This window comes from Hylaeus anthracinus, unplaced genomic scaffold (assembly GCF_026225885.1).
Source record: "Hylaeus anthracinus isolate JK02 unplaced genomic scaffold, UHH_iyHylAnth1.0_haploid 4, whole genome shotgun sequence".
Lineage (NCBI taxonomy): Eukaryota > Metazoa > Arthropoda > Insecta > Hymenoptera > Colletidae > Hylaeus > Hylaeus anthracinus.
In genome coordinates this window covers 9,826,470-9,854,235 of record NW_026535289.1, presented here as the reverse complement: position 1 = coordinate 9,854,235, position 27,766 = coordinate 9,826,470, and the positions used below count along the sequence as shown (strand labels likewise).

Below are 27,766 nucleotides of genomic sequence, written 5' to 3'. Positions count from 1 at the left end.
AATTATCTCTCGTTAAATACGACCGCCCCGTGCGAAAGGTTGTCGAATGTACGCCGGGAGTAAATTACCTTCTGGACAAGTAATTCGATAGAGCTCGTTGCGTCCAGGTTGAATCCAATTAAAGCCACCGTTGGCTCGTTCCAATTCGTGACTTTCCGGTCCTACGTACATATATACAGCGAGGGGTCCAATGTTTACATCGGCGTTTGCTTTACGACGCATCCATAATCACGGTATCAACATAACCGATAACAAGGTTACGCGCCCGTGCTCGTGCTGTAATAGTAATAATTTCTCGACAAGTAATGACCACGCTGCCGTATAAGGGGAGGCGGCGGAGTTACTGGAACGAGTTCAGGACTCTATCGCGAAATTGAACGGGGGGGAGAACGTCGTGACAAATATCCTTCAGCGATTTCGCGACGTTATCCACGCTCGGATCTGTTCTGGTATTTTCACCTGGATGCGAAGCCAGGGAAAGGTACGGTAGATTACGCAGATATGTTTTGTGGAAGGTCGGGAAGGGGGGAAGGGTGAACTGTGGTGGTTTTTTGAGGTATTTTCTGCCTTTATAGATCGATGATAGGAGGTTCGATGATTGTTTCCTCGTTCAAAATCGGTTAATGAATTGTAGCTATCCAAAACATCGTGTTGATTGCAAATAATGGAAAAATATAATGTTTGCAAGAGATTATTGTTCACATTTTTTTTCAAATATAATACCAGGAGTCTAATGCACTTGCATTTGTGTGATAGAATGCCCATAAAGTGAGTTCAAATGAATCTGTATATAAAATCCCTGTGTATAGAAATAAAAAAAGTAATAACAGACTATAATGTTTTTAAAGAATTATTAATCACGTTCTCCTTCAAATAAAACACCTTTTCGATATAATAAGAAGTTGACATACTGGATGATAACAAAACCGAAGTTAAACATAAACGTTGTTTGAGACTTACTTGCTCCTTAAACCAACCAACAATAAACCTCTCTCCCAGCTATACTTCCCTGCAAAAGAATCGCAAGCATACGTATTCTTGACCCCTCCAAAAAAAAAAAAAAATCGAATACCTTCCCAAGAGATCCCTAAGCTCAATCCCGTATTTAGAAGTTCAGGTGCGGTAATAACTCACGTTCCAATCCTACAAACTTCGTTTCGTCTCTTCCGTCGTCGCTGACCTCTCCCTAGCGGATTCTATTAACAGCGCACGCGAGTGACGCGAACAAAGTGGCATACCCGAAGAAGGAAATCCCGAATCGTCGCCAACGAGCACGCGACAGCGGACAAATTTCCAGATCGACAGTACCGGATCTCATCTCGTAGCGCTTGGCGTTCGTCGACTGACAAAGCCCTGCTCTTTCGCCTATATTAGGTAGAATGCGCCGGCTCTGAGCTGCCTACTTTCAGAAATTCTGCGCTAACGAGCCGAGGAGCCCGGGAACAGCCTGAGCCGTCGCCGCTCCGCTTTCCACCGGTGGACATCGCTGCCCCATATCTGCCAAATTGTCGTGCGGCCATGCGCATCGTTTTCTTTATTGGTTTTCTCGCAATTTATCGGCCAACCACGCTACGGCGTGACCCTGTAAATTCTATTGTTCGGGGAATGTTAGCCAGGTAATCGACTCTAACTCCGTTGGGAATTAATTCCGAGGAAATTACTGAGAATTCAGAGCTTTTCTTTGGTAGAATGTTTCTAGGTGTCTTGGAGACTAGGATCAAAGTTTTTGGGTTGCAATTTTGTGGAGTTTCTTGGTTTTATAGTGATCTAAGCTTCAAGAATATCTAAACTATAAGGATATGGAAATCTCCTGAAGATGGGGTGCCAAGGCACTGGTTTTGGAGGATTTTGGAAGTGACAGATGGGGTGCCAGAACAGGGTTTAGAGAATAATATAGAACTCACGGAAGTGAGTGACACTATTCTCTTGAACATGACGTCGAAGACCCACTCCTCCACTTCCGAGGACCCTGAAGTGCTCCCTTCCACATTTCCCAAAAATATTTCTCTACAAAATATACAATACCTACCCATAATAGACTATTATTCAACCCCAAACTTAACTTGTATCTCCCAAAGCCACATCTTCAACTCTTCCTGAAGATCCAGGCCCGGAAGTCTCTCCCCATAATCGGAAGTCAAAGGGTTATTCGTCAAACCCCATCCTCCTAATCTTCCCGTCCCGATCGCTTTCCAAACGGCATTTGCTTCCAAAGATTAGGTTACTTCACCCTGTGCTCCACCCTTGATCTGACCCTTTCCTGGGAGGGTTTTAATTAACGCGAATCAAAGAGCCAGATTCGGGATGTCGTTGGTTCCGTTCGGTGCTTATGCGAGCGCCCTCTTGAGACACCTAGTGTGACTGGCGGTGAACCCCTCGACTTAAATAAATTAACCCTCGAGAAGGCACGTGCTTGTTCGTCGCGTTGCCAACCCTCGTCGCCTGGGAGATCGGAGACAGACCGGTTACCCGCGACTATAGAGGTTATTAGCGACAATCATGCCAGAAGAAGGGTTGCTTTCCTTCTTGACGACTATGTCTGCGTGCTCTTGTGCATTCTTGGCGCTTTAATTGAATTCTCCAGTGTGAATGCTGAATCGTTGTCTGGCATGACTTGCGCGTTAATCCTCGAGAAGGTCTTTGGGGGTGACGTCCGTTCAACGTATGGGATAAAAATGTAATTTTTTAGGCGTGGTCAAGAAGGGAAAGTACGAGAACCCAGTAAATTTTAGAATTGTGGTGAGTTTTTGTGGCTGGGAACTTTCTAGAGACTCTACGTATACAATTGAAATAAGAATTTTATTCTGTATAAAACCTTCTGAAAGGAACCCTTGTTCGTTTAATATTGAAATGAGAAATTGATTATCTCTGACCAAACTGATGTTACTATCGAAAAAATGCAAATTGTTAAAATCATTATCTTCTGATTTTACTATGAGTAATATTATCAATTACAGATGCTTGGAGCCAATCGATCATTAAAGACTTCGCATACTTCAGAACCAAACAAAAAAGCTCTATACCATTCAATTTTGTTTAAATGGAAATCTTCCATCTTCTGTCTACCCAAGTTCGATTTACCAGAGTTCAAGGATGGGACGAGACACGACATCATGCGCCAAGAAGAACACCTGGTCTCAAAACGCGTTCGCCAGAGAGCAACGAACCAAGAAAAGCTCCAGGTCGCGAGAAAAGTTTCCCTGAATCCGATTTCATCGGCGAGGAAATCGGTCAGGCGTTATATAAATAGAAGGCCGTGTCATCGTCACCACTGGCGATAACTTGGATTTCGCAACCTCCCCGCGAACTGGATCCAAGATGTCCAGGCCATACTTGGAGCCGAGCACGCGACTGATTACTTTAATCGTTTCGCGGAACAATCCGTCCGTCGAACGACATTCTCGACTCTCTTTCACCTTTTCTACTGCTGGGACCAGTTTCCTGGACACGAGTCCAGAGATGCGCAGCGTTTTTATTTCATTCGAATGGTGGACGACGAATGATACTCCACTCTGGCGATTTATTCGCGACGTTTGGGTAGATGAAAGTTTTGATTCGTTTGTTCCAAACGTAGAACGCTTGTACGAGGTGTTGAGATGTGATTTTGACCTTGCATATAAGATTAGCACATGCATTTGATTTGATTTATGAAATAAATATTAGGACCAATTTGATCCAATTCGGAAGATGTAGGAAATTTTTTATTGAAATAATTTAAACCTATTATAAATAATGTTTGACTGTGTCACCTCTTAGGGACCATCTTCTTGTGAAGATAGTATACGCGAAATAGAATAGAATAGAACCTCTACCTTGTTAACAAATTCAATAAATAAATTACATACAATTTGCTTATCGAATTCATCCCTATAAGGTATATAATACAATGGATGAAAAACACAATCCTAAAGAAGGTCAAAAAGGCCACATGCTCATCTTGCAAACATGGTCAACCGAAACCCTTGCGTTTATACAAGCTTTTTCGTTTGATGATAACTCACTTCTTGAATTATTTCCCACACTCCCACGGCACCGTGTTATTTACATTGCAATTTTTATCAAACGGACATCACATCAAAAGTCGTTAGATAAGAATTTCGCCTGTTACTGGTCGAATCTCGAACGACCAGGTTTGAAACATCGAGAGGACACAACACGCTGAGGAGGACTCACCGATTCGGAGGCGACGGACTTCACTTCCGCGAGCAGGGACGCAGCCGGTGAGAGATAAGACTTGAGGAAGTACTCCAACTCGCCGTAATAAGCGCAGACCAGGATGTCCCGCGCCTGTCTTATCAGCTGATTGATAACGCCTTCGCCGTAAATCGGGCCGAGCATGCTCTCGACCAGCAAGGCGACGCCATCACGGCCCTGCAACAGAACAGTCCTTTCATCAGTGTTTGCCACAGAAATATTGCCACAAGGTGATACCGAGTCAGGTGTGCTTATCTTTCGACGATTGTATAGATAAATGAGGGTTTGGTAATTTCGGAGATCTCATTTCGAGAGAGTCGAGCAAATGCATACGTTGTCACGTTTTTATGCCAATTGAAGCTTTCACAGATGAATCTTAGTTTTGGGTTACATCGAAACACCAAGGTTTTTAAATTTGATGTGTTTGCTCCACTTGGAATTTCGCAGTCGAATCTTAGTCTTGGATTGTGTCAGAATTAAAACATTTTTAAATACATGTATGTCTAACGTAATAATGTTACATATAGTTTTAATTGTATATGAAGCGTTAAAAATGTTGTTAGTAGCATTATTACTCATATTGTGTACTTATAGTTTCTCCAATTAGAATATTTATAAATTCTCGATTATATCACATCGTCAATGAATAAAGTTCGCCAAGGTATTCTGAAACTCGACCTATTCATTCATTAACTCGGTCTACTATATTAATTTATAAAAAATATAATCTTCATACGTTGTATACCTCAGTACATAGCCATAAATGCACCAAGTCCGCATCGTATCGGTGGCGAGCGCTTCGCGGCTCGAGTCGCGATACTTTTCGGCGAAAGATCGAATGTTAATGCCGAGCAACGGGCGGAATATTTGCATTGTCCAGATTTAGCGCGATACATAGCGGCATACCTGAATTACGTAATACACGCGGGGTTTCCGCATTCCCAGAAGCGTCTAACGCGACCGGCCAGGTTTCCGGAAACGGGAAGCGCTCGCTCGCGAGGAGACAAGCGAAGTAACGGTTCCAACTTCTTCCATATTGTTATGGAATCATGGCCTACGTCGGGAGAATCTGTTATCGACGCCGATCTCCCCCAACGGTGAGAACAAACAAGGGGGAATAAATTGAATTTTATGGCAGCAGCCGGCGAGGACTTTCAATGAACTCCTGGAACACGTTTTTCGAGGGAGGTGGAGGACATTAATTCCGGGGGCATCGCTGTTTTTATATCATTCGTTCATGTCTGCCCCATCCTAAATATGCGGAGACTGGAGCTACGTTACATTATTTCTTATTCAAATCTGGTCAGGATAAGTTTTCAGTAGGTGAATCGTGGAAGCGACAGGTTCTTATTTATTCAATGAGCTCTACTTGCTTTTTGTAAGAAAATATTACGTATAGAGTGTACAAAGAAACTAGGCGTTCAGCTATAATGTGATCAATAGAGAAACCTAGTGGGTAACTTGTCGAAATATCTACATTTTCAGTGCAAGACTATTGTAGCGCGCTCTGTGCTACTAATGCAGAACCAAAGTTTATGCTCTACATTGCCAGCAGAGTGACCTGCTTTATGGACCGAGGCGTCTACATTATCGACACTTGCCAACAAAGTAATCTGCACTAACAATTCTTACCAGCAAAGTACTCTACATTACCGTATAGGATACCTCCCCTTGCTTTCCTTGCAATTTTCTATAAAGATATTACTCCAAACCTTTTAATCATTGCAAATGAAAAAAAAAGTATCTCTGAAGTATCTCTTAGTAATTCGCGAATCGTTTCAACTGACAAAAAACCTATTTAAATCCACCCAACAAAAATGGCAAAGAATTACGATGGAACGCAACACAGCTCGTCAAAATCTTCTCCAGAAGAGGATCTCAGGGGTGTCCTTCAGCCGCGAAGCGATTGGCCAGCATTTTTGCGTCGTCGAGCATCCGACGACAAAGGAATGCAAACATCGGGCGGCCACTCGAGACCGTAAACTAGATACTTTCGTGCAAAATCAGCTCGTTGTTCGCGGAACGCCATCGCAGCATCAGCGTGCCTATCTACGCGGATCGTTTACCCGCCTGGATTCGAATACCAAAGCGGACAAGTGGCGTGCGTCGTCCCGGCGGCAATGTGGGTGCATTATATCGAGTCGCATCGTTACACAGCACTGCATAAACATCGGGGTTTAGCGAGGGCACCACGCGGAGGGAACGCAAGCGATGTAACCATTATACATGTGCTCGATCGCCCACGTGTTTCCGTCCTCATCGCCCGTGGGTCGTCGTGTTCCGACACGAGAGCCTCTTATTGCAGGAAACGCCGCCCAAATTTCACCGTGGACGTGAAAAACAAGCCGAGATTTCTTTTGGAGTCTATCTATGGGCATCTTTCAATTTTGATTCAATTTTAGTGACTATGGGGGCGACCAATTCGAAAAGTCTTAAGGAAAGTCTTGGAAAAGGCTAGCGACTCGCAGTTAATTTTTTATTCTTGAAACCTATCACATATCTCATGTCTGTTTTTAAAGTTGTCACAACCCTATACCCATCAAGTGACAATTTGAAGGACATTTCTGAATTAAAATGTTTATGAAGATGTATAAACATAGTACCCGTATATATCCTAATATATTCGAAATTTTAGAGTAGCCCTATTAAACGTAGTCCTAGAAGAGAGTTACCAACTCTGACACCATCTTGAAAAGGACCCCTAGAATAAGGTTCTTTCTCGATCACCTATATCCGAAGATTTTCCCTTACAGTATCAAGAATCCCTACAGTCTAGCATAGTCACATAGTACCCTTACGAATCCACCCTAAAATTCACCTAAACTCTTCAAAAACAGTCGTCGCGAAATAAATGAGATTCCCCGGTTCAATACACCACCACGTCTTTAATTTGCACAGTATCCCGTTTACATCGAGTGGCCCTCGCGCGAAAACAAGTCCCATGAATCAGAACCATTGTCTTGCATCGGTTGCTCGTGGAGCATCAATCATTTCCACCGTCCAAATGGAGAGGATCCAAAGGGGTCGATCGGAATAACGGGGTTCATCCAGCTCTCGTCGCTATCAATATTTGGCCAGTGTAAATTTATAAAGGGAAAGGGTGAGTCGGTGGCGCATAAAAGGCTCGTTAGGGGAAACCTGAGCATCCCTCCAGGGATAGGGATGGAGACGGACGCGGAACCGGGTCCGCGTATAAATTAACCGCGGCTCACATGCCGGCGGTTTTAATCGACCACCTTATGGGCACACGTTGTTTATTAATGCGTTCGCTCGCATGAGCAGGCGGACCGTGATTTATCGTCGTTGTATTTATGGTTTGGCGTGCTTAAATGTGGAGTGATTTATTCCACGGAAACGGGATACAGGACAGACAGACCAGACGTCTTTTCCCGGGAGCTGCGAAACAGGCTGGGGGAGTGTGATCTGCTAACGTGTTCCTAAACGCAACGATGTTTCAATTCGCGCTGGCAGCTGGTCGCGGTTAGCAACCTGAAAAAGATTTTTCCCCGACATCAGGAAGTCTCTCGAAAGTTCCGCGCACGAGCGAATGCGAATGGACTGGTTTTCCTACCGAACATCTATGGGTAGGCTGGAGCCAGGCAGATCTGCTGATGAATTTTCCTGGAGTTGGAGGAACCGAGGTTGGACTCTCTATTACACTTTAACACTTTATTGAAGGGGATCCTATTTATAGGTTTTTTTATTCCAGTAGGTAAATTCATCTCTGCTGATGAATTTTTTAGGACTTGGAGGATGCGACACATTGGTCCTTTTATCAAACTTCAATTTAACACTTTATTTATGGGGATCCTATTTATAGGCTTTTAATTCCAATATGTACATAAAGGAATCCATTTCATAGGGACTTTAATTCCAGTGTCGTTGGTAGTCTACTTACAAAAGCTTAATTAGAAAAAATAGACAAAACTTTTGATACACCTAGTAACAATGTAAAGAAATTAATATCAGCCTATAGTAATATACACTAATGTAGGAAATCCTCTTCTAAAGACTTCTTCTCTGAAGCCTGTTTCTAAATACATCAGTAATTAAATTGTTAAGTAATATACAACCCCTGAAGATGGATAGCTAGAGCACCCAGAGACCCACCCTGGACGAAGATACAATTTCAGTAGAAAAATCAACCTGCAGTCAAACTAAAAATATTTTTACACTCCACAAGTAATGTACATTCACATACCACAAGTACAATTTTATCCACCATTTAGATCTTCTGAAAACAATAATCCTAAATAAGATCTTGCGTCTCCACCCTTGACTTTTTTACCTCGATTTGAACCTAGAATCAAGTCATACGAAACAATCCCATGTCCACCAAGACACAGAAAAAAATCTCCAGCACGAAAATGTACTCAAGCCACTTTATCACAACCACCAAGGCCATTTCGCTCCATCCTGGTTTAGATAGGAGTGAGACACCCTTCGACGAGAGTCATTCAAATCCCTGCAAGCGAATGCATTCATTAAACTCGTCGCTGCGTCGGGATTGGGGATGGTGAAAAATAAGCCGAAACTGTCGGCGCCACAAAGCCAGATTCGTTGTACAGAAAGAACGCGAGGAGAATTGGGACGTCAGCGCGTTTCGACCCTGCCTTTCGCATGCGTTGCGCGCTGACAGCAATGCGTTCCGCCCGCGGAATTGAAATTGAGCAACAGTGCCATAGGGTGGGGCTTGATTAGCCTCTTTGTTTAACCGGCAGCTTTGTTTAATCGCATTCCGTTAGGTACGCGCCGCGGTGCCCTTCACGCCCAACAATTTGCATCTCGTTCTGGCGAATTTCAGTCTGGTGGGTTCACAATACTCGTGGAACGCTTGGACAGCTCTGTTTTTGGGGCGAGGTAGACCTTGAAGGGTCAAGTAAATGTTCAGGCATGGCAGGATGTACTGTGCCAGGGGCGGATACTGCTCTTGGGTGGTTTGAGATGTAGTGAAATGATTTAATACTGAAATTTAATACTGAACCATTGGACCAATGCAATGGTACCAAGGAACCAAGGAAAATACAATAATAACAATAATTGAAGGGCAAATGCCGCCGACAGAGGATTTTTAGAGAAGATACGACGTCGTACGCGTGGGATCATCGCCAGCCATCTTGCTGTGACATCGACTGCCCAATGGTGGAAGCTCTTGTGCAGGCCCACACGGGCTCCACTTGCCCAAACATAATCTATGGAATCCACACATGAAAATTCTCCAACTGAAATCTGCATCTAAGATCACATCTACTAAAGTAACTTCGCTAAACATTCCACTATCAATCCCAAAACTCCTGTCGACCGAACAGAGTACCTACCATTCTAATCAAAACACCAAAGAAAATTAAACAAGTCAATTATTCATTGAAATGCCGAAGATATTGATATCGCATGGTAATCTAGCGTAACCAAGGAATAAAAGAACAGAACTCCCTGTATAATCTGATAGCATGTACAGACAGCTGCTGACGTCCGCCTCTCTGCATTCCGCAACGTTGTCGTCGATTCCCAGTGGCTGCCACCGATCCGTCCAAGTCCCCGGACACGTTTCATCGATGTAAAGCGCTCTTCCCCGCGATATCTCACTCACGAACGTTCGATTAGTACAGCCATGTCGCAACCGTCTAATATAATCCCGGGAGATTTGTCTCTCGCGCAACGCGATCGTGGCTCGAAAACTCCGCTCCATGGGAATCTATGGCGATCATAATAGAAACAATGAGACGCGACAGGGAGGAAAGGGAGCCGGAGAGAGCGACAAAGGTAGAGACAAACGGCCTGCGAGGCAGACAAGGGGAGAATTTCTTTTTCGCTAGGCCGAGGAATAATACCGATCGTGAAAACATTTGTTACATGATTTCCCTAACCAATCAGCCAGACGTCCGCCTGCGATGCGTGCCTGCGCACTAGAATATAATTTAATACATTTATATAACTGACGGGTTATCATTCTCCGTGGCGTGTCTGACACCTTTCTTACGTGGCCTCTATTCACGGGCTTATGGCAAATTTGCGCCCGTCACTTAGGCTTTCGTTGCCGATTCGACTCGCTATAGTTCGCGAAAATGCCGGCCGAACTGTCACGCCCTTTTGTTGCCGACACGACTCTCGGCGGTGGGAAATTCATCTGTGGACAGACAACTGACGGAGAATCTCTGATCGAAGAGCCACAAACTTTTCGAGAAGATTGCGTTGGACTAGTTGGAATCATTTATGCAACTTTTAGCCACTGAGGGGTTGTGCGAGATTAAGGTGGGGGCAGAGAGACGTCTAGTTGGCAGAAATTGGACACAGAGGCGTGTTTGATTGTGAGACTCTGTAGCCAGCGCTCTACTGGGTCACAGATGATAAGGATTGCTCCTATGATGAGATTTCGGGGGGATACTACCACCTAGACCGGAAGCACTCCCTCAAAAAGTACAGTATGCGTTCAGAGATGGACGCTATGAGACACGAAGTTAAATCAGAAGGGCAACTCCTCGTCAGCAAATAGACATATGACCATGTTTGACGGTAAAACTCGGTATCCACTAGGTTATCTACCTACTACTAGGTTCCCACGTATCTAAGTTGCCCTAAACACCAAGATCCACTCAAGCAAGCATCAACCTTCTTCTGCCAAAATAGACAAATCTAAAGGAGCCCCAGATTCCCACCAAAAGACTTCTAGCAGCCAGGACTACCTCCAGGGAGAGGTAGAGGAAAGAGTCTTTCGCCTAACGACGCACAAAGTTTCACGTGTCGCGGGCAACAATTTACTAAGTTTATCGGGAGTCCACGCGTGCACGCGAGAGGCACTTCATCAGGTAATCACGGGTTTCCACGTGCGGGAGATTGATTAATGCGCGTTTCCATGCTGTCTCCTCTTTCTCCCAAGCGGTGCTCGGTCCGTCGCGCTCGAGAAACTCTCTCCTTTGACTCGCGACTCGGTGGTCCGTTGCATTATCGTGCACCTAAACAACGCAGCATTGATGGATACCGCGAGCGCTTCTGGTTTATTGTGTAACCGGTCCGCTGGCTCGCTTCCGAAGGCTTTTCTCGGTTCGTGCGGCGATTTAATTAACGACGTCGATCCTTCCCATCGAGGGATTTTTCGATAATTACCCCCATAGAGCCGACGTCACCGACTAACGAGACGAGCGCCATCGGGAGGAAATATCAGCGAAAGCGTGCAGCGATAGCCAAACAGAAGTTGCTCGTGATTCGCGATGAACGACCGTTAGGGTACGCCCTTCTAACGATATTTCGAATAAAGGCGATTTTAGATAGCGTCCTGGAGGTGGTTGACGTTTCTATGGGATGAGATTACGTGAAGAAAATCGACTTTAAGTTTGGGTTGGAGCTTTCGAGGTGGTGAGACACAAGAATCTTAATGTTGCCTATTCGAAGATATTGAATTGCAATCTTTCGCGACACATACAGTCAGTCCCATTATTCAGTCGCAAGTATTCGTACCCTTTATGTTTATTGAAGTAATTTACTTAAATTGAATGATACGTTTGATCTTTCCAAATAAATCTTTCATTATAAATACGAATATGAATAAACTTTACGCATGTTTTTCCCTTTAATATCCAGCTGATCAATCAATTCATCGCAGGGTGATCTCCGCGACTCCAAACGATCAGTATCACAAAAGCACGACTCGAGGCGATCGAGTTCCTGACTCCTGACAGAAAGATCGATCGAATTCGGACTCCAGGATCCCGGATCCATGGCCGAATATCTCTCCACTGGGTGATCGATCGAGGTGCCCAGACAATCCTCGGATTCCATCGTCCAAGACCTAATATTCCGCATGACTGACTGTGCATGTCCACCGTCCAGTGTTCAACAGGTCCAAAGGCGCGATAGAATTTCGGGGAAAGGCGAAAGTATGCTGAAACTCGACTGCCATCGCATCGAGAGAAAGGATAATGCCACCAATGCCTTCGGGTGCTCTCTAGGCATACCTTCCAGTACACACATCCTCGCGATGAAGTGGTCTCGATAAAGCTGGTCTAGAAAGCCCGACAGTTGAATCTCTTTCATGTTTTCGAATGCCTCCGTGTCAAATGCACTCTGACTTCCGTTAGCCTGTCGACGGTGGTCATCGGACTAATCCACGGATCTCCGGCTGGATCCATGTGTCACCGTGACGTTAGTATCGAAAATTGATCCCTTATCTCGCTGCCACGGCATCGGGTCTTCCGCAGACGAGAACAATGCTACGGTGCTTCGAGAATGCGAGGAGACGACGGCCGTTCGATCCCAGACGAGCTGCGCAATCGCGCAACGACGACTTAATCCGGCCGCGGTGCATTCCAAGGATTTGTTTCCACTCAGATTACAACGGCAGATATCAGCGACAACCAGCCGATATTTCATGTTAGAAACGACCACCAATGGGCGCCGTTAATTCAGCCGGGCTCCGCGCGCTGTCACACGCGACGAGTGCGCGTGCGATCGGGCGAAAAAATCCAACTGCAGCGTGTCGTGGGTAGCGGGGGATCAGGTTGGATAAAAGGTAGGTTGGTGTTAATGGATTGAAGATTTTAGGGTGAGCATAGTGGGAGGGTTGGGATTGTTTAATATTTGTTGAATCCGAGACTTGGAAATTTGGGATAAATTTGTTGAGGTGATGATTACATTATTAATGTAATCTTTTTTTCAACTTTGATCATATCCTCGAATGTCTCTAGGTCTTGCTCCATTTATTTACGTTTTTAGGTATCACAAGGTGACTGTTCCAGTTGTAGATGTTGGAATGATCGATGGGATATTCCAGGTAAAACATAACTCGATTAAAATCGTGAACGCCTTTATTTCGTGTTACGTAGACATTGCAAATCCTACTCAACCTAACATTACTTTCCAAAAAGGACTCATCGCCCACAGACTTTGCTAACTACAATATTCCATCACTTTTATAATAGAACCTTCCAATGAACTTGGTTCTGACTTCAACAGCAAACTCTTCTCTCATTTCTAAATAAATCTCCAGATTTGAACCTGCTCGAATATGCTTGTCTCGTTGCTCTAAACGCTCGCAGAGGGCTCGAAACTCCCCAGTCAGTGTTAGAGCCTGCAAAGGTGCTTGATCTCATCACTAGTCACGGTACTCTGTCGAGAGACAAATGACTCCGTCGGTTCGAGACTCCGGCGTTCGAGAAAGTTTAAAGGGAACAAAGGTCAAATATTTCGCGATATTTATTTGTTGCGGATGTTTACGCTAGGAGACCTCATTAATAACCCTGGCTCGGACGTAGGAGAGGTAACGCAAAAACGTGGAGACATTAGAAACGTTGCGTGACTCGGATAGACGGGACACGTTTTTAGTTTTTACGTACGAGAAAAGGTCAGTGACGGGCTGCTCGAAGACTCGACGATTTTTCGAGGTGGGAATTACCTTGATTCGTCATAGTCGGTTGACTGCTTTCTCGACCGTTTAAAAATGGAACTGTGGGAGAGTAAGCGGACCTGTTAACCCTTTCGATACTGGACGATAAAAGAAGCGTGGCCTGGCTGCTCTGGAGGGGCACTTGAAGGTAACTTTTGTCGAATAGAAGTGATGAGCTTTCTTTGATTTGCATGTTGGAGTTTGTAGAAATTATTTTTAGAAATAGATTGTTAGTAGAAGGAATACAGTAGCTTTTGAACCCTATTTTGTAATACAAAATAATAAAAGAAAAAAGAACCTTTAATAAGATCGTATGCCACAGATGTAATAAACAAATATGAATATTACATAGTAGTGATGGTTAAGGTCTGATGGGCCTCATCTAGGACTCTATGCTAAATATTAAGTGTGGAAATGAATTCTGTGTGTTTCTAGAATAAACTTACCATTCATTTAAAAAAAAAACCATTCTAAAAGAGCACATATAATAATAAATAGGAAATGTCGAAGCTATGTGTTTCATTACTATGAAGATTCGATCGAATGTAAGACGCATAACGTAAGGTTTGCAATTAGCCAACAGAATTCAACCAGCGATCATCGACCTGGAACTGACACCGAATAGAATGGATTTTAATCTCTTAAAAGCTCGACTACTCGCAATTACGTAGCCAAGGTTCGTTCGACGGTCGAAGACCTTTTATTGGCGAGCTAACACTCGTTAGGTTATCTTTCCACGCCAGTTGCATCGAGCAGAGATCAAGCCCGACGAGAACAATTGCGTAAGACGGATTAATAAGCCGTCGATGAAAAGAATACCGCCATGCGCCTATTATTACACCTTTCGCAGCCGATGTATCAATCTTGTCCCTGTCCGGATTTAATTGCGATCGGGCAATTAATTCGTTCCGCTTCGCAGAAGTGCTCGAAACCGCATTGTAACTTTGGGTTCGCGAACCCCGCGGATCCCACGAAAAATCTGCAGCTTTGCTATAGCCAGCTGGACCACGTGACCCGGCGATTGCGTTTGCTATCTCATTTTCAACCTCGAATCGTTGACTTCCATACAACGAACGCTGGTTGAATCGACGTTGATGGAGTTGATGCGCAACGTTTGTATCTAATTACAGAATGGAGGCTAAGGTAGTTCGGTATGGTGTGGAGGGAAATATAGATATACAAATACATAAATACAATGTGGAAGTGAGAATAAAAATAGATGTGATGTCAAATACTTTGACACGACTGGAAAGGCATGGCTCTGTTGGATTTAGAACCAGAGGCTTCAATATCCGAGACTTATATTCTCTTGACATTGTTACAAAGGTATTTAACGCAAAATTTAAAAAAATTCAAAGTAGCCATTAAAATGATCACATGTTCCTTTAATCGTGTTGCAGAACGTACCTATATTAAAGTCACAACTCCCATGGTCCCACAAAATAAAGCTTTCCTCTATCCATAGCCACCTCGATTTTCCCCAAAACTATTTTCCTAACACCATTCCTCCCAAACCAAATTCCACTTTCTTAACAGAATTCTCCATTAAAAAAGGGAGACCTTTCTCAGGACCATACTTAATGCCCCAACAACCACGAGACCTCCACGAAACGAACTTTACAGAAAACTCAGTAGCAATGTATCCCTTTACGTCATTATCACCACAAATATCGATAATCTATTTTGATAAACAACTTCTATACCACGAACCACCAATAAGTGTCGATTAAATTGTCTCGAACCCAGCAACCAACACGTGATCCAGATAAAGGAATGTTCGAGCAGCAATGACACGAACACTCCCGTTAACGGAGGTTCCACGGTACGTTTCCGCGCGGCTGGAGGGAAAAGAGTCCCCCCAGTGGAAGAAAAGCGCCGACAAATGGCGTCATGCACCGTTGGAATGCCGGGTGGTGTTATCGGTGGTGGTATCAAGAATCCGCGCTAAGAGGTAGAACGTAGCGACTTTCGCGCGAGCAAAGAATCGGTGTCTGCCCGGGTCACAGCGACGGGTCACGGTTGCGGCACCCTGTATATAGGACGGTGACGTCACCCCGCGAGCGGGTTACCTACGAGTGCAGAGTGTATAAAATGCATCCGGTGGGTGTGTCGCTCCCATACCCTTTGTGACTCCGACTGGCGCTAGGAGCGACGAGGCCTCTGTTACAAGCACCGCTGTGTTTAACCGCGACGCGAACGACTGGCCACGAAAGGGAAGGTGATCGTGTCAGGCCCCATTTTGTCAGCTACAACACTTTTTCCGTACCGTAATAAACGATTCGTGGAGGAATTCCGCACCCGCGGGGTGGGCAAGGTAAGTAAACGTTTCGAACGGCGCCACTCTGGAATAGGAAGGAATTTCTGCGACTGACATTTTTGGTGGGAATGATTGAATTCTTTATATGGCGCGTTAAACGATTTATGGGTGGAAGAATTTTATGCGTAGGGGGTGCTGCACGTGCCGGTGTAGATTTTAGACCTTTTTGTCCTCTTGAGAATAGAGGAGAATTTTGCTACTTAATTTAGAAGCAAAGGATACTACAGATTGCTAGAATAATAAAGAATTAAATAGTACACTTGATTGAATGTTATTATTGCTCTAATTTTCTTTTACAACTTTATTAACGCTAGGTTTCAGAGTACGGTTATTTCACAGTAACCCTTTACATCTTTCGTCAACGACGCTAACTCTTATCCATGTAAAAAGACAAACATAAATTTATTTTTGTCTAAGCTTCCTAATTAATTTTAGTAACTTGACTTCACTTATTGAAGCATTACTTCGGTGATAGAAATGTTATAAAAAAACCTAGTGATAATGATTTTCCAATCCTCGAAACCTTCAATCTTCTATGTTCTTCCAGATCTGTTACTGTCCCCATTTCTGTCCCAGTGCATTATTTTGTATTAAATTCTCTCAATGCCGCGGCTGAGATCTATCGCATTAATCGTGCATCGAAACAAATAGGGGAAAGTCCAATAATGTCGAACGCAGAACGAGTATAATAATGGAAACTGCGACAGATCATACGAGACACCTATTTACCGGCTAATATCGTTCAGCTCTCTCCACCGAGTCGAAAAATCGAGTTGCACGGTGCCCGAGCAGGCTGACAACCGCGCGTAGAAAACACGAACGGGGAGTAGGGAAAAGCGGCTCCGTAATGACTGTAATTCCAGCAACGCGTTTCACGGTATCAACGACATTGCCAATTATGCTTTTAAAATCGCTCACCAACAAGGTCGATCCGCCGTTTCCGTGCGCCGAGGCTCGATCACTTTCGTCCATTAAATCTACGTTAACATTAACGAAATTAACAACGATGGAGGGACTGCTCGCGGCGGGGTCTCGTAATATATGTTTAACATCTGAAATTGTAAGATGCGTAATTTATAGGGGACTTAATCGTAAACGTATGAGCACATGAAGTAATGACTGCAATATATTTTTGCCGAGAATAATTGTGAGTAATTATTAACATGAAATTTGTGTTATCATTGGTTATTGCATAAAGGCTTTATTCTTAGTGGAAACGATGTTTAGATTTTAGGTTTGGCGATGAGTGTCGTTGTCACGCATTTGAATCATCAAGACAGTGATGGGACCTATTAGATTCCACGCATTGAAATCTCCAAAACGCTGTTTTGTACCGTAACTAAGACAGAGCTCTCAGATGTTCTTCTCAATAAGACAAATATTTTGAGTACCGATAAGTAGCATTTCATAAAAAAGAATATTCTCACAAAATTCCAAACGCGAACCTGTGGTTGAGCAAAAGAAACCATGAGAAGGATTGTGATCTCTAAATTAGTACCTGCCGGAGCAGCTACGTATGTCATCGTTAAACTAACCAGTGATGAGAAGAAGGGTTGGCTATACCAACTTTAAGAAGTAATAATCTCAAGTCTGACGTAAAATTCCTTCATGCATCTAACATAAATTACTAAGAAAAAGTAGAAAATAACAAAATGAAGAAAATTCAAATCGTCGCAAAACAGTCCTATCAGTTATTTAACAGTATTTCCATCGCAATACTAAATAAAAAACATGGGTCAATATTGACCCAGCGCAACAGCTTCCAAAAATCGAGTATCAATTATTTTAATTCTTCTCTCCGCCATTACCACGCGAAGCCATCGCGCAATGTTTCTTTTTCGATCAAATAGAAGCCCAACGTTACGCAACCCCGTGCACCACAATTTTCCCTGAGTTAACGACACCTTTAAATTCCCATGCCGGAGATTTCCGTAAGAGTTGCGCAACGGCAATCGGCGCTGGTAAGTTTCCAGCTAATCGGTACGATTTGCGGTGCGACGTAACTCAAGAAAACCGGGGCGTTATTGTCCCATTGGGAACAACGTGAGGGCAGTGCCCGCGTGTACCTCGTTCGTCAGAATTAAACTACTTCCACGACTTCCTTACAGGCAATCGTTATACCGCGGGGCAATTAAGTTTGACCGTGCACGCAACGCGAATTTAATTGCAACAAGGATACCTCGCGAGAGATCCAGCTGGAATCGGTGTCTGAAATTGCTCCGTCGTTAAACGCGACTGGATTCTCGTCTTCCCCTATGCTTGATCGCTTTGTAAACTCAATGAATCAGGAACAAAGGTAGGAATGCAAATTCCTTTGGTGTGTAGGTTAATTTCTTGATTGGAAATTGAGGTAAGGTTGGGGTGTGAAGTAGAACGAGAAAGATAAGCCAGTGTGTTAGACTGAGGGATGGTTTGGTACACGAAGCCTGGGTACACGTGGTTACGCTGATATGCAAAGTCAAAGTAAACTCAGAATGTAGGCACATTGCTGTTGGATTGTTTACGTTCATCGTGGAGGGTTCAACAGAGTATTAAGCTAACGCTGAGAACAATTTTTGGCAGTTTTAATACGCAGTTCTGTGCAAAAAAAGGTTTATTCAAAAGATGTGGCTAGAGGATTGACTGATCTCTGAATAACAAATACCAAAAAGTCAAGAACTAATGCTATTGATAAAGATAAGTATGCACACATCATCCACGAAACGACTATTTTCGTCACACCGTGATATCTTAAAAAACAGAGGGCCAATGAGTATCGTTAATAATTAAATAATCTTCAAAAGAAATTCACCAACAGGATTTAAATTAACTTTCTGTTCCAGCTCTTACTCCAACCTTTTCATCAACATTATCATTTCCACTAATCTAATCCCTTCCAAATCCCTCCACCTTCGCCGATATCCAACCCAAAGGAACCACTCTCGTCAGACGCGTACAGAACATGCTTAATCCACGTTTCCCGCGAACATCTCGCATCATTCCTCTACAATGTTCCCCAAGACGCTAGGAAACGCGTCCGCGCGACCAGTAAATCACCTCGCGCGAAACACCGCCGAGATCCGAGCGCGGTTGTTGTGCAATGCCCTGTGCGTCCCTCCGGTAACAGAGTCCACGGGAGTGATGAACGAGTACACCAGCCTCCGAGGAGTCGGATTTCCTCGGCGAAACGCGATTTTCCGCGCGCAAGATGCATACGCTCCCGCCGCAGCGGCCTGTTGATCCGAAATAAAAGATGGGAACGAAACCGACGCTGAGAACCGGGGAGAAAAATCGAGGGACAGGACGAGGAAGAAAGCAGAGACGCGATGCTAAAGAACAGAGGAGATAGACTTTCACCTGGCCCGAGCTCTCGACACGACCATCACGAGGCAACCACCGTGCAGGCGCGAAAGAAAGGGTCGACGACGTCCGGGAATCCCCGCGGACGCTCTTCCGAGCAGAATCGCAACTTCGAGTGCTATTCTTGATTCTAAAAGAGCACTTCTTTATTATAAGGGAAGAAAGGGAGATTTTTAGTTTTCTAGGGATGATTGTACGTATATGAATTTGCAGAATTTAAGGTTGACAGACCATTGGGGAGGTTTGAGATTGGATATATGTGTATAGACTGAAGGAGTTTTTTTGAACGAATTGAGAGATTTTAGAAACTCAGATAGAAAAGGGTTAAAAGATTTAAGTTTGCATGTCTAAATTAAACGATTAAGAAGGTAAGATGAAAGAAGATTAAGAAATTCAAGTTAGTATTATGTGTTTGAAATATTTCGAATAATAAGAAAGGTGTCCAAGAATTCCCTTCCATATTACAGAGAATATATACATAGAAAACATACAAACACAAATATGTGTAAACACCTAGCACCGACTACTCTTGAAACGTCGTTCCCTCCAGATTACGATAAATGGCTCCAATTGCACCACGCGACCCGACAAACCGGAAAAATCCTTCGTTCCAGCTGACGCGTACGTGTGAATTGCGGAGTCACGAGTGCGCGCATGCGCGGGAGTAGGATAGATGAAGCCCGGAGGATCCCCACGGCTCTCGAAGCGGGAATCGCGACGGCAAATGAAATCCCTCTTGCTTTCGAGCGCGGAAACGTCCCTTCCGGCGACTCGTAGGTGGAAACTCGAATCTCGATGCTCGGCACCGATCGACCACAGGAGCAACCACCTCTCGAGTGGTTCGACCGCGACGTGCACTCGACTGCCTCTTTTTCTCTCGGTCTCTCTCTCCCTTTATCTCGTTCCTTTATCCTTCTTCGCAGCACTCGTACCCCGCGGGTGCTTTTATTAACCCTGCGCCGACCGTGTACTCCCGACAACGACGATACCGCAAATATTTACCCGGCGACTTTACGCCGTTCGTAAACGTCGTGGAAGCGGGTCGCTGCCCTTTATAAACATTCGACGCCGTGACAGGAATTGTCTTGGCATCCGTGTTCTATCGAGGCGAGTAAACGCACGACGCGGACTTCTTCTTGCGTTCTCCACGCACTTCTTTCACGGTGAACTCGCCAGAGCGAGGGATTAATGTTCCTTGGGGGGAATGGGATTGTGGTTTTCTATTGGAGATGGCAAGATCTGGGAAAGGAATCGGTTTCGACACAAAGTGCCAAGCGATCGACACTAGAATTACTCAGCAAGTTAAGTCCCTTGTATGTGGAACTTCGTTTTTGAAGTTTGAAGCTTTTTGATAGAATTTTTAATGATTATTATGAAAGTGGGATTGCGAGGTAATTATATTAATAAATTGATTTGTGGTAGTACGTTTAACGGGTGTGCGAGGTATTTGTATTTGTCAACTTGGAGGAATGTGCAACTCCTTAGAGTTGGCAAGTGGTTAAGTTTCAAGTTATTCCTTCGAGTGAAGATAGCAAGATCAGTCAAGTGGGTCGCTCAGAAAATTAACAAGCAACTCTATAAGGCAACTTTTCCATTACTGTATTTCTTGAACTATACAACCCTCAAATCAAGGCTTCTAGTGTCCAATAACTATAGCCTCCGATTCAGGATAACAAGATCAATCAAGTTGCTATGTGATTTTTACAAATCAAGCTACTATCCCCAATCAAAGACACTAAATGTACCAAAAGAATCACTCCAACTGAAAGTGAATTGCCATGTCACTCCTCGAGAGTGTCATACGAAAAACCTAACACAATATTTATTCAAGTTTAATTGTCCAATTTTCTCACCTAGTATTACACAAGTGACAACTCGATAAGCTGAATTCCACTCTTTGAAAATCCAATACTCGCTCAACTCTCTCCGGCAGATTAAACGCGCGACTGCTTCTCGCGAGGAAAAATCTAATCTGCCGAGTCTCCGCGATTTATTTTCTCGAATACAGGGAAAGCCGAGCGCAATTTTGCGAGCAGCTGATTCTCTATTTGCAGTCGCATTAAGCGTTCGCGTTACCCGAGTGAAAAGGAGGGCTCGAACGCGAAGCGACTATTTTGTAACGAACCACTTCGGTTTTGTTCTTCGAACCGGCTGGATTAACCAGGCTTCGCCGCAAAACCCTATCAACTCGAACGTCGAATTAAACCGCCGACATAATATCCGCGGACAGTTATGACAATAGCTGTGATTCGAGTTTTCAGTTAGGATTACGGAACGTGACGGTCGACGCTTGGAAGAAGCAGCGCCCGAGGAGATTGTAACAACGACGGCTATTAATTGTCCCGTAATTGCACCGGTGATTCCCATTCTCGGAGATTATAATTTAAAGGAAATCGCGGTTTCGTATCGCAAGATGGATTAGTGTTTTGTTAAAGTGGCACGAGTGCGAGCGTAATAACGCAACGTTACTTCTGATTGAACCGGGTGGCTCTTTAATTGCACCACTGTTTTCGAAACGTGAACTTCTTCGAGTCAACATGGAGCTTCGAGTGAGAGACACGTGGAAAATTAATAACGATTATTTGCGAGGGAAGTATTTGGTAGCTCTAGGTGGTATAAATGAAATAGGGTAAGTTTTGGAATAGATGGATGATGGATGATAATTAATTATGAATTATAAAATATAAAGAGTAACAATAGGACCAAGACAAGGTTATAAAATGGTCGCCGAATTTAAATGGAAAAGTTCAAACTAAATTGAAGTATCTACATTAGGTTAACACCACGTTGCTTGCTACCGTCTAATACGTGAAATATTCTTCTCATGGCGCTAATTGCCGCGACTAATTGTTTTCATGTTCCATATTTCAGCTGACCACGTTAACAGTATCGTACTCTGGAATTCGTCGCGATAAGAGGATAATTGGAATAGTTCCTACAGGAACGCGACCGTTCCCGACCACGCTCGCGAACCTAGCGTGGAAATATGCGCGACTCGTCCAGCTGAACCTTCAGGATCGTGTAAGGTAATTAAGCTTCGCGCTGATTAGTGGAGAACGGTGGTACGAAATTGAGACGCGGAAAGTGATTGATCGAGTGGGAAACACGCATGCCGAGACAGTAGGAGTGTCGGAAACATTATTCACCGTGGTTACTTCGAGACGTTTATTCCATCATCGATGCAACTGTGTGAGAAGTTCTTAGGGAGGGTGTAATACATTTTTATGGTAACACATACTGTAATAAATAATTTAGTTGTGAGCAATAGTGTGTAGATTTCACTGTAGAGTTGTTTAGGAAATCATTGTCACTGTCACCAAGTACGATTTTCGAATTGGCAGTAGTATATAATTAATAGTAGTTTAGTAGTGTATGTTGCTTAATCACCAACTATTATACGTTATATTCAGGCCAAAATAATTGAACTATCGAACAATACCTCTTTCGTTCTTAACGATCAATTCCATCCCATTGTCGCGAGCATTAAGATTCCCAATGAAATTGGAAAACGCCATAAATTCCCTACCCGCGCGTGAAAGCGAATCGTGGAGGCACCGATTAGTACGCACGTAATTAACTCGAAATTTACAGCAGCCATTAGCAATGCAAACGGCGATTGATTTCGTTACTTTTCGGCTCGCTTTCACGACGAGTTCATCCGACAAACGTTCGTCGGGCAATGGCCACGGCGAGAGGATTCGCGAACGTGCCCACCTCCGCGGAGTAGAAAGGCGGAATTATCAGCATCCCGTCAGCATCCCGATAACACAATTCCACGCTTGCTATCAACGGAACAGGGGGAACGATAAGCGGCGTGCTGCGTCCGATACGGCGAGAAGTTCGCACGCCACCCACGCGAATTAACTGTTCGACCGCCAAAGGGGGAGGGATGACACCTGAACACTGCCAGGAATAGAAACCCGAGGAGCTACATTCGCGGTAACCATAACCTAGAGAAAATAGAATTATTCTGTCGGCGGTATCGGAGAATCGTAGAGTATGGTTCGAGATGTGGTAGATTTGTAGATGCTGGATTTAGAGGTGAAGCTCTCACAGGAACTTTATTGTATTAGGTCTAGCGGAAAATTCTGTCCATTACGGTTACAAGTTTCAACGAGTATGCGCATATTCGTCAAAAATGATATACAAATTGCAATCACGCTGGCAAGATGTCGTAAGTAATGATAAAAATGATAATATTCAATCGAATTTATTCAAGCTATGAGAAATTTATTATTTTGTTTTATTCTAAAAATGGACAGAACTTTCCGATAGACCTAATACGTTTTGATTTTTGGTCCAACGTCTATGCTTTGTTTTCTGTAAATTTCAACCTATTTGAAGTTAAACGAACGCTTGCCTGACGCGTGGATGAATTTTTCTCCCGAGACCAGGCTACATCGAGCTAACTAAGTAACATTCGAAAGTAGCCTCCCGCACTGTCCACAAATCTCCGCCAGTGTTCGATAAAGTAAAAGAAAGCCAGATAACGTCTCGATAGGCGGTCTGGAAATGAAAAAAAGAAACGAATACCACGACGAAAAGGGAGCATTCGAGGCACTCTCGCGTCGTATCTCTCGCGGTTAGGCGCAAACGAGGAAAGCCACAGCTCCAGAGCAGCGCGCTGGACGACGCCGAGTTACAAGTCCTTTCCATCGTGTTCCTCTGATTTGCATGAAGTTAGCCTGTTACGGGACGCCGGGCGAAGGAGCAGAAGGAGCACCGACGCGTTTCCACCCACGCAGAGAGCAGGCCAGCGTGCGCCAGTGGCTGATACTCGGGCGCAGGGTATCGTTGCAAAAGGCACCGCGCGTTCCCCGGCTCCTAAACGCGCTTCGAGTGACAGAACGCGCTTACTGTGCTGTCCGCAGCCGCGACACGCACAATGCGCCCCTGACCACGCTTCTGCAGTCTTTATCACTCTAATCTACGGCCTATGTACCAGCCTAGTCGCTTATCTAGCCGACCTGTCCTGACGCGGATCGGATTCCGGCCGCGTTCACGTTTCTTCACCCTTTGAGTACCGTTCGACCGGTGTGGGTGTGGGAAGCATTCGCTGATTGGTTTTAGCAAACGGTGAAATGGTTTATTTGAATCAGATTAGATATTTTGCTCATTTTAATTGAGGGTTATATACACAATTGAGGTATTACACCGTTTAGAATATAAAACACATTTTCATTCAACTTCCAATTCTTTTTCTGTATCTACAAAAACATAAATTTGCATAAACATCAGCAATCTATTAATAATAGATCTGTTAATAATCTATCTATTAATAATACTGCTTTCTCGTGTGCCTGTAGAGGGAGAGAGCGTTTCGTCCTGAGCCTGCTAGTGAACTCGTCAGTAAAGCTATCTAGCAGGCCCCTGTCAATCAAGTATCTCAGTAAAAATGTACCTCATTTCCAGTAATAAATTTCATTTTATCCAATTGATATCTAATAATGCGCCCAGTAAAGTATCTCGCCAAAAAATGATTTCACCCTCCACTAATAAATTACGTTTAATCCAAAGGGTGCTCCAAAGCTTCGAGCAACATCATGTGCATCGATGTTTCTCGTAGAAGTATGGGATAAACACCGATTTCATTTCGTTGACCGCGCGTTTCATACCGTCGAGTGCTGGATTATAAATTTACGTGTTGACAGCGTTGATTCGATATCATTCCCATCGCTGGTGCACATCGTGAGGTTATCCGCTCCCAGGTTATGGGGAGTATTAACGTCGCGACCGACGATCAAGCCGGTACCTGTCGACGTTACACGACACACTTCTATCGCGGCGCGAACGCAAACACACGCTTCCGTGCGCAAACACCATCGGCTCGATGCCCTGACTTCTTAACTAGCGGCGGAAACTTTCATTTTCATTTTTACGCGAAGCTTAGACGAGACCATTGGCGTGAAAAGCAACGTACACAATTTCGACAAGAATTCGAGGAATTCTAAAGAAGCCACTTGATATTCATTCTCGTTTATTGAGAATTTTAACTGGAGCTTAAGAATATTTGTGTTTCGTAAGAGTAGGAAAATCACGTGCAAAGCGAAAACCAAAGAGTCACAAAGCTTTGATCTGCTTCAAAATGAGAAGTTTTATGCTTTCTTGTTACGTTATCTCAAACTTATTAAAATGTTGATTTCAATACTTCTTTTGAAATTAATATTATATCCACTATCTTTGAAAAACGTAGAATTTCTCCCATATTTTCCTAGTTTGTTATACTTTTTCTATATCTTGAAATTTTTATTACATCGAACGTTGTACTTTCCTAACAAACAAGCTAGAAAATCGGGTTTCCTGGTAGAGTACCCGTACAATCTGAACATCATTCAAAAGCCCAATGTTTCTGAATATTTCAATCGCGTTAGAGCATTAGTAAAGAAAGACCGAGACCACATTACTCGAACCGCTATGAATGCTCTCGAGAACGTCTGCGCTAGACAGGACGACAAATATTGATCCTTCAGTCACTTCAACTCCAAAGACTTCGAGTTTCCTCCACGGAAAAATTCCTCGGTTCGGTCCTGAGAAACATCTAACCTGCGTATCGTGTAGCTTTTCAGAACGGAATCGAGCACGGAACTGTGCGTTCGAAGGCGCTTCCACCACGAAGACAGAACGAACACTGTGTGGGCCTTAATCGATTCCAGCCTCGTTCAAACACTTCGATACGGTTCGGCTGGTCTCACTCGCGTGTCTCGAGAAGTTTTGCAAACATACAACTCTCCATTGAGCACACTGATTAGACCGGCTCTGAAATCAGTGTCATCCTCTCCACTTCTTGAAAAGAAATGGATGAGGTTTGCGCGATGCATCTGAAAGAAATCGAGAAGATCTTGGGTCTGGAGAAGACTATTGCAAAGTGATTTGCGTGACTTTGATCTTTATGACGAGTGGACTCTTCATTGGGACAAGTATTTTGAAGATGATGGTTTTCGGTGGATGAATACTCTTCGGTGGAAGGTACTAATGTGAGTTGATTGCAGAGCGGTTCTAAATACCAAAGTACAGAGTCTCTTATAGAGATGTTATGAAGATATTGATAAGAAAGTAAAGATTATTTTTAGATTAATTATCCCTACATAGTTAGGTGCTCATTAAGGTACCAACATACTGTGAATGATATACAAAATATACGAAAAGGTTGATAGTCACTAATAATCCACCTTATGTGTGACATTTTCAAGCTCTACGTTCACAACAGTGAATCTAAACCATCTGATCTTGGAACAGATCGTTTTCAAAGAGGTCACTTAAAGGCCACATTGAAACGAAATTAAACCAGATTTTAGACACATTCTAGATATACCTGTACCCAATTAATAAAATGACTAATAACCACGATAGTAAGGTAGAGAGTCTCGCGGTACACCACATCAAGGACCTTCCAGGACGCGAAACAAACCAGAGTAGTCGAATGGAAACTCGGTTTCTCCTCAGAAGTCCCGAGACAAGGGTGACCTTTAATTGCGATGCCAGATACGATCGTGACCCGCAAGAAGTGCGAACTATCGGGATGTTTTACACCTGGAAACGGGCCTGTTCGCACCAGGGGGGTATCCTCCCGTCGTTGCTGGGCCCCGATTGAGCCGTCCAGGTGGACGTCCCAACACACCGGGACGTCTGAACGGTCTTTAATGAAGAAAGACATCCAGTGTCGTGGTGGCTGACGGACTACAAGCGTTGCTAACGCGCCGCTGATCCTCCTCCTTCCAACTCCCCGTCTTCTTGTTTCACTACCATCGTCCTCTTCATCTTCCCTTGCATCCCAGCTCCTCTCCGCGGACTTTCCAGAGACCGTTCGAGCCCTGCTCGACTCGCTCGCGGCTTCTCTTTGCCACGGAAACCGCCGAGGTGCGATCGACCGGTCGCTAAATGCTTTCTACCGTCGACATTGAAACAAAGAACGAGAGGAGCCTGGGTAAAAAGCGTATCTTATTACGCGCGAGAGTAAAACCGTCGTTGACGAAAACTGTCTCCGCTCGGGCCAGATTCAATCAACTTTTACAATCCTCGGGAGTTGTCTTTATTAACCGACTTCCCCTTCGTTTCTTGTGGTCCGAAACGGCGCGTCTTCGTTGGAGGTTTCCTCGAAAGGTCCGAGAGGAGACACTCGAGAGTTTAAAGGATGAAGTGCTTCCGAGATCTGAAATCGGGGACGACGAAGGAGTTGGCTCCGAGAGATCCGCTACTTATGGGGGTAATTCCTTCATCTACACTGGCTGAGGATCGTTTGTTCGTCGAGGATTCGACACCAAATGCTTTTCATCCTACTAAGCACCACGAAGGGTAGCGAATGTAGAGTTCATCCCTGATAGTCAGATGGAATTGTATTAAAGTGTAGTAAAATCCTTAGTAGATTAGTCTGTAGTCGTATCGGAGTCCATCAGCAATAGGAGTTAAGAAAATGGCCTCTGCTACTTCCCTAGCTTGCATTACTCTTCCAAACTCTTCTACACCACTGACTCCTTTTATCCCATAATATAGTCGAAAACTCCAATCTCTCCAATCTCTATGAATCCACATAACAAGTG

General features: G+C 44.1%; 1 protein-coding gene across 3 annotated transcripts in view; it reads right to left on the bottom strand.

Moving 5' to 3' along the window:
• Window positions 1-27,766, bottom strand: part of LOC128894757 (uncharacterized) — a 356,479-nt gene that overhangs the window by 271,834 nt on the left and 56,879 nt on the right. For all 3 annotated transcript variants that reach the window (XM_054156731.1, XM_054156732.1, XM_054156730.1), the window contains exon 3: window positions 4,174-4,371. In XM_054156731.1, coding sequence (XP_054012706.1) covers window positions 4,174-4,371 — 198 coding nt within the window. The remainder of the gene's footprint in view (window positions 1-4,173; window positions 4,372-27,766) is intronic.